The following is an 8,007-nucleotide window of genomic DNA, read 5'->3' on the forward strand; positions in this document are numbered from 1 at the left end:
GTCCATCAAATTCCGATTTTCAGGGTGAGCAGCTCACAATAGCGCTCGCCGTTTTTTCTCATAAGAAGAATTATAAAAATCAGAGCTCAAATTTCATTATTAATATGAAAATTTCCTTGTAAATACATCTTTATAAACATTAAGTTGTGAAATCTGTCATGAACCTTAATAAAAATCGAAGTTCTACAGATTTTAGCGTGGTGTATTTGGGCTGGGCTGGTGGGCTTGTGATGGCCCAACCGTTTTAAAGCAAATAATGGGCAAAGGTCAAACATAGAAGAAAAGGGTAAGAATGTCATTACAATAATGTTGGGAAATTACCATAATGTTTTTTGTCTTCCCTGTTAGTGCCAGACCAGATGCACTTTTCCTTGTTATCAAAGTCTTCCTTTCTTCATTCCCCATCTCAGACACCCAACAAACTATCAAACAAACACGTTCACACCACAGAGCAAAGGGGCACTCACTCTACTTTCCCATCAATGGCGGATTCAACCCCTTACACCAAACCCCATTTCCCACTTTCACGGATCCAACCAAAACCCACCAACCAAGGTAAGTCCTGCTCAGGTTTCATCTTCAAAGCTCTCTTCTTGGCTCTGTTTATCATCGTTCTCCCACTTTTTCCCTCTCAAGCCCCTGACTTTGTGAGCCAAACCATACTCAACAAGTTCTGGGAGCTTCTCCACCTTCTCTTCATTGGCATTGCTGTGACTTATGGTTTGTTTAGTAGAAGAAATTCAGAACTTGACACACACGTAGAAATAGAAACCACTCTTTCTTGTGCTGACGATAATGCCACTGCACCTAGTTATGTGTCCAAAGTGTTTCCTGTTTCCACTATTTTTGATGATGGGTATGAAAATGAAAATGCTAATGAAAATCCATGTGGGGTTGATGAGAAGAGGATGATGCATTGTTGGAATCCTCAGTACTTTGATGGGGGGGCTGGGGTTGTAAGCTCCAACGGGGGTGGTACTGTTGGTGTTTTTGATGAACAGTACAAAACCCATTTGCCAATTTCTGAAGATGGTTTTGGTTATTCTTCTGTTGGATGTGATGGGAACGGAACCAATGTAGTTCAAGCTTGGAATTCTGAGTACTATCATAGTGAGCCAGTGGTGGTTGTGGCTCAACCAAACTACAACACTGGTGAGTGTGGTGAGGTTGTTGATTATAAACCTCTAGGGCTACCGATTCGCAGTTTAAGATCGGTTGCAAGAGATGTAGATAGTCCTAAATATGCCAATGAAAGTGACTCCAGTTCAGGTTCAAGGGGCTCTTCAAGGGCCTCAGATAAGATCGGAGATAAGGAATTTGGGGATCTGGGACCTTCCAATTTGGATAAACAATTTAGTGATACTACTGGTGGTGGTGGATCAACTTCCCCAATTCCATGGCGTTCAAGGAATAGAAGGATGGAGAGAGAGAAGATATATGGCAATGTTACACGTCATGCACATTTTAGGCCTCTTTCGGTTGATGAAACTAAATTTGAAACACCATCTTTCTCTTCCCACAATATGTATTCTTCCTTGAATTCGATTTCAACAAATAATGTAAACGCTCATGAGGAAGAAATGAGGCAACTGGAAGCTTCCTATGTGTCTGCCTCAGAAAAGAAGAATTTTCAACAGGAAGATGTCGGGCAAATGAAAACTTCCTTTGTGTCTGTTTCAGAAATTATGAACTTCCTAGATGAAGATGTGGGTACAATGAAGGCTTCCTACGGTCCTACTTCTGAAAATACAAGTTTTCAGAAGATAGATTTGGCGAAGAAGATTTTCCATGGGTCTTCATCAAAAAATAGAAGGATGGGAGTTAAAGGAAAATATGGTGCTGCATCTTTTCCTTCACATTTCAGGCCAATGTCTGTTGATGAAGATCAATTTGACTCACTTGGTTCAAAATCTTTCCAGTGTGTGAGACCCTTCTCTTCCCACACAAGAATTTATTCTTCCTTGGATTCAATTTCATCAGAAATGGACTTCCAAGAGGAAGATATGGGGCAGAAGACTTCCCGTATGCATACTACAGAAAATATGAATTTTGAGGAGGAAGACATGGGACAAAAGAAGACCTCCTATTTGCAAGCTTCAGAAAATGTGAATTTCCAAGTGGAAGATATGGAACAAAAGCAGACTTCCTACGTGCCTGCTTCAGAAAATATGAATTTTCAAGAGGTGGATTTTGGAAAGAAGAATTTCCAGATGTCTTCTAGAAATGGCATGTTGGAATCTAAGGGAAAATATGTTGCTGATTCCCGTCCTTCACATTTAAGGCCAATGTCGGTTGATGAAACTCAACTTGAATTGCTCAGCTCACGGTCTTTCCAGTCTATGGGATCTTTCTCATCACAGTCAAGTTTATCTTCTTCCCTGGATTCTGTTTTATCAGAGAATATGAACTTGGAGAAGGAAGATTTAGGGGAAAAGAAGAGCTCACATGAATCTTCTTCTAGTTCACCATCACCTCTGGTTAGAAGGAATAGTGAAGCTTCATTGCAAGCATTTGAAGCACAAGGTTATACCAATGGTTCCTCACTCTCAGATGACATAAAGAACAGTTTGAATGATGACTTGAGAAGTTTAAATGAGATTGGAGGTGAGGATCCCCCAAGCAATAAAGAGTCCCGGATTCATGCTTTGCAATCAGACACAGAAAAACCTGCAAGCCTAATGAAAGCTCCATCAAGGGGAAAATCAGTTAGAACAAGAAGAAGCAGCGGACTGATTTCAGGGACAATGAGAATAGGAGAAACATCTAGCAAGCAAAGTGATGAAAAGGTTGAAAAGAATGTCAACAATGTAGAGTCAGTATTGAAAAGGGATAAAATGAAAAGTGTAGAATCAGATCTTCCATTGAAAGGAGTCAGTAACAAAACTCTGGATTTTTATTGTCCTAAGCCTGAGATTAAATTTTCCAATCATCGAACAAGAGATAAGCTAGAAGAAACCAAGAATTTGTCAAAGCAAGACTCAGATATCGAGCTTGAAAATACTCGGATGAGCTCAGATGAAAGTGGGGTACCTGAATTTGTCAATGATTCAGATCTGGATTCTGAAGTAGATAAGAAAGCCAGTGAATTTATAGCTAAGTTCAAAGCTCAAATCAGGCTTCAGAAAATGGGATCTATTGATAGAGCAAAAGAGCAAAAGACCATCGGAAACAAGATGATTAGGTGATTTGTAAACTATTGTGATCCAATTATTTCTAACCCGATGAACATGGAGTTCATCAGAGATCTTAATAGTAGTATGCATCATTCAGCTTCCTTCACTTTAGGAAATTTTATTTTCTTCTTATGTTTCTGCATAACTGCTGAAGTTGAAATTCTGTTATTTTTGTGGCAGCAGGTCTTCCATTTATTTATTTTCACATACAACAAAATATCTATGGATATTGCTTCTGGTGCCACTGTATCTTTCTCATGTTAAACTTCACCATTTGAATTTTTGTGTTAGTTACTCATTTTTGTGTGCTGTTTCTTTGGAGCAATCGTTTTATCTAACTGGTTGTCATATTGTAGTTGCCCCTCTTGAACTAATGATTTGCCTAGCAGCTTATGCTTTTAGGAGAGTTGATCTTTGACATGATAGCACAGTTTTAATTATCAAATGCATTTTCTATACATCATTTGAAAATATATAGATGGTCTTATGTGAGTCAATCTTAAGCATTCTCTTAACTTTTTAAGCTTTAGGAGAGATATTTAAGTCTCTTTGCTTGATGACTAATAGAAATCATGTTGTAAATTTAGAATAGGATAAAATGCCCTTATTTTGGTCAAAATTTATCTTGGATTCTATATTTTAAAACAATGACTTTAGTTGTCTTTTTCTATAATTGATGATTTTTATCCCTCTTTTATGAACCTTAGGATAAAAGGGTGAGGGATGAAATTCACCCGTTACTTTAAATACAAATATGAAAATAGTTGTTTGTAAAGCAAAGTTTTACCCTTTAGAACATTTACTTAACATAGATATAGATTTGTATTTTCACTGTAGAAGGGAGATGGAGATGAAAACTATTATATGCATGGCTTATGTCATACAAAAATGTCAGCCGCATATATAGATACAGATGTTCTTATATTTAAGAGTTAGCCTCTGGAATACATTAATGTTTACAAGAAGTTTTGCTTTTGTTTTAAACTGATGATTTAGACAAATAACCATGTGACTTGAATAAGGTTTATCTGTCATCATGGAATAAAGATCAAGATGAGGCAAAGGTAGAAGACCCCTCTTTTCCATTTATGCAAATAGGCACTTAGAATATTAGCATATTGTGTTGTTGCTAAGGTGGAAAAGCTAAGATTCGACATTAGTTATTTATAAAAGGGAATAATGCATGTTAGTCCCCTAATAATATAAATCGTTAAAGTATTAACATTATAGAACTAACATACCTTTAAATTTGATGTACCTTTTATTGATATTTCAATTATGAACTAAAAGTAATGTAAAAATGATGTTGGAATTTGTTTAATTTATATGCCCTTTTTTTACGAATTTTATCAGCAAGCTTTTAATTATAGATTATTACTATTTAAAATGTCTAATGTAAATACATTTCTGATAAAATATTATAACTAAAAATTAAAATCACTGCCGGACAAAATTTTGTCTAACCTAGATTTCTTCTATAATTGTTAATGACATATTTTTTTAATTTTTACAAACCTTCTTATATTGTGTAGATTAAAAAAGTCATAAAATTTCTTATGATTGAAAGTATGATGTTAACTAACATAAAAGATCATGTCTTATTATTTCATAATGACATGTTACTGTTATATTGTAAGGTGGGGTGGGTTGGATTTAGGGATGACAACGAGTCGGGTTAGGCACGGATAGTGTCTACCCACAACCCGATCTGTTGGATAAAACTGTACTCGCTATCCGATCCACTACCCGTACGGATACCCGTTTAAAAATTATCCGCGGATGTTTTAAAACCTATGGATACCCGCAAAAAATAAAAAAAATATTTTATACATTTTTAAAATAAAATTTAAATAAAATTACAAAAAATATATATAATATAATATAAATTAAATTAAATTAAAATTAAAATTTAATTTTAATTAAATTTAACCTAATAAATATAATTTTATTTTATTTTTAATTAAATTTAATTAAAATATATATAACTTAATTTTCTTTATTATTGTTGGATTGGGTTGGGGTTGGGGTGGGTTGAACTGGGTTTGGGTTAGGTTGGGCTTGGGTTGGGTTGGTTTGGGATTGGATTTTGGTTTGAGGTTGGGGTTGGATTGGGTTGAGTTGGTTTGGTTTGTGTTGGGTTGGGTTCGGTTGGATGAGTTGGGTTGGGGTTAGGGTTAGGGTTATGGTTGGGGTTTGGGTTGATTTGTTTGGGTTTGGGTTGGGTTTGGTTGGGGCTAGGTTAGGTTGACTTGAGTTGGGTTGGGTAGTATTAAGTTGGGTTTGGATTTGGGTGGGGCTGGGTGGGTTGGGTTGGGATTGGGGTTGAAGTTGGGTTGGGTTAGGTTGGAGTTGGGGTTGGGGTTGGGTTGGGTAGGTTTGGGTTGGGTTGGGTTTGAGTTTTGGTGGGGTTATGTTGGGTTGATGTTGGGGTTTGAGTTGGGTCGGATTGGGGTTGGGGTTAGAGTTGGGTTGGGTTTGGGTTTGGGTTTGGGTGGGGTTGGAGTTGGCTTTTGGTTTAGGGTTGGGAGTCGAGGGTTGGGAGTTGAGGTTGGCTTTGGGTTTTGGTTAGGACTGGGGTTTGGGTTAGGGTTGGGGTTTGGGTAGGTTTGTTTGGGTTAATCTGGTTTGAGTCGAGTTGGGTTGAGTTGGGTTGGGTTTGGGTTAGGGTTAGGTTTGGGTAAGGTATGGGTTGGTTTGTTTGGGTTGGGTTTGGTTTGCGTTAGGTAAGGGTTGGTTGGGTAGGGTTGAGTTGGGTTTGAGTTTGGGTTTGGGTGAGGTTGGGGTTGGAGTTGGGTTGGGTTAGGTTGGGGTTGAGGTTGGGTGGGTTGGATTGGGTTGGGTTGGGTTTGGTTGGGGTTCGGTTGTGTTGGGTTGAGTAGGGTTGAGTTGGATTGGGTTGGGGTTTTTGTGGGGTTAAGTTGGGTTGGGGTTGGTGTTGAAGTTGGGTTGGGTTAGGGTTAGGGTTGGGTTGGGTTCGGGTTCGGGTTGAGTATGGTTTGTGTTGGGTTGGGTTGGGTTCGGGTTGGGTTGGGTTCGGGTTGGGTTGGGTTGGGTTTGGGTTGAGTATGGTTGGGTTGGGTTGGGCTTGGGCTTGGTGTTGGGCTTGGGGTTGGGTTGGGTTTAGTTTGGGTTCGATTGGGTTGGGTTTTGTTGGATTCGGTTCAGTTGGGTTCGGTTTAGTTGGGGTTAGGTTGAGTTGGGTTCGGTTCGGTTAGGTGCGGTTGGATTGGGTTAGGTTAGGTTTAGTTGGTTTCAATTGGTTTGATTTGGTTGGATGGGTAGGATTTGGTTGGGGTTGGGGTGGGGTTTGTGTTGGGTTGGGTTGAGTTTGGGTTGTGTTGGGTTAGGGTTGGGGTTGGGTTCGGTAAGGTTGGGTTGCGGTTTAGGTTTGTGTTTGGGGTTGGAGTTGAGGTTTGGGTTGGGTTTGTTTGGGGTTTGGAGGTTTGGGTTGGGTTAGGTTGTGTTTTCGTTGGGATGGGTTGGGTTGGGTTTAGGTTGGGTTTGGGTTTGACTTGGGGTTGGGTTAGGTTGGGTCGGGGTTGGGGTTGGGGTTGGGGTGGGGTTGGTTGGGTTGGGTTGGGTTTGGGTTTGGGTTTGGGTGGGGTTGGGTTGGGTTGGGTTGTCGCTGAAGTTGGGGTTAGGGTATGGTTTGGTTGGGTTAGAGTTTGGAGTTTGGAGTTTGAGGTTTGGGCTTAGGGGTTCGGGGTTCAAAATTTGAGTTTGGAGTTTGTGGGTTTAGGATTTGTGGTTTGGGGTTCAGGTTTAGGTTTGAGATTGGGGTTGGGGTTTGTTCGGTTCAGGTCGATTTAGTTGGGTTGGGTTGGGGTCATTTGGGTTAGGTTGGGTTCGGTTGGATTGAGTTCATTTGGGTTTGGTTTCAGTTGGGTTGGCTTAGGTTCTGTTGGGCTCAGTTGGGAGGGGTTGGATTCCGTTAGGTTGGGTTCAGTTGAATTCGATTGGTTTGGGTTTGGCTGGGTTGGGTTCAGTTGGGTTGAGTTTGATTAGGTGGGGTAGGGTTGGGGTGGGGTTGGGATGCTGTTGGCTTAGGCCGAGTTGGGTTGGGATTGGGGTTGTGTTAGGTTGTAGTTTGGGTTTGGGTTGGGGTTTGGTGATTGGGGTTTGGGGTGGGGGGTTTAGGGTTCGGGTTGGGGTTGGGGTTTGGGATTTGGGATTTGTGGGTTTGTGGGTTTGGGGTTAGGATTTGGAGTTGGGTTTGGGTTTGGGGTTAGAGTTGCGGGTGGAGTTGTTGTTAGGGTTGGGGTTGGGCGAGGTTTGGTTGGGTTTGGTTTGGTTTTGTTGGGTTGGGTTGGGTTATGTTTGATTTGGTTGGGTTCGGATGGGCTGGGTTCGGATGGGTTGGGTTCGGTTGGTTTGGGTTCGGTTCGATTGGATTCGGTTGCGTTCGATTCAAATTGGTTAGGTTGGGTTCGGTTATGTTCAGTTGGGTTGGGTTGGGTTGGGTTGTGTTCGTTTAGGTTGGGTTCGGTTAAGTTGGGTTCGTTGGGTTTGGTTTGGTTGGGTTGGGTTGGGTTATGTTGGGTTGGGTTCGGTTCGGTTTGGTTGGGTTCGGTTGGTTTGGGTTCGATTCGGTTGGATTGTGTTTAGTTGGGTTCGGTTCGGATCGGTTGGGTTCAATTTTGGATTGGTTGGGTTTGGCTGGGTTGGGTTTGGCTGGGTTGGGTTTGGTGGGGTTGGGTTGGTGGGGTTTGGTTTGGTTCGGTTGGGCTCGGTTGGGTTCAATTGGGTTGGGTTCGGATCGGTTAGGTTCATTCGAATTGGGTTGGATTGAGTTGTGTTGGGTATGGTTGGGATGGTTTTGGTGGGGTTTGGTTAG

General features: G+C 40.9%; 1 protein-coding gene across 1 annotated transcript; it reads left to right on the forward strand.

Annotated features, from left to right (window-relative positions):
- Positions 1 to 330: 330 nt before the first annotated feature.
- LOC108327011 (uncharacterized) lies at positions 331 to 3,481 on the forward strand. Its single transcript, XM_017560664.2, has one exon. The coding sequence runs from the start codon at positions 360 to 362 to the stop codon at positions 3,183 to 3,185; it is 2,826 nt and encodes a 941-aa protein (XP_017416153.1). The 5' UTR covers positions 331 to 359; the 3' UTR covers positions 3,186 to 3,481.
- Positions 3,482 to 8,007: the final 4,526 nt, after the last annotated feature.

This window comes from Vigna angularis, chromosome 2, assembly GCF_016808095.1.
Source record: "Vigna angularis cultivar LongXiaoDou No.4 chromosome 2, ASM1680809v1, whole genome shotgun sequence".
NCBI classification, from domain to species: Eukaryota; Viridiplantae; Streptophyta; class Magnoliopsida; order Fabales; family Fabaceae; genus Vigna; species Vigna angularis.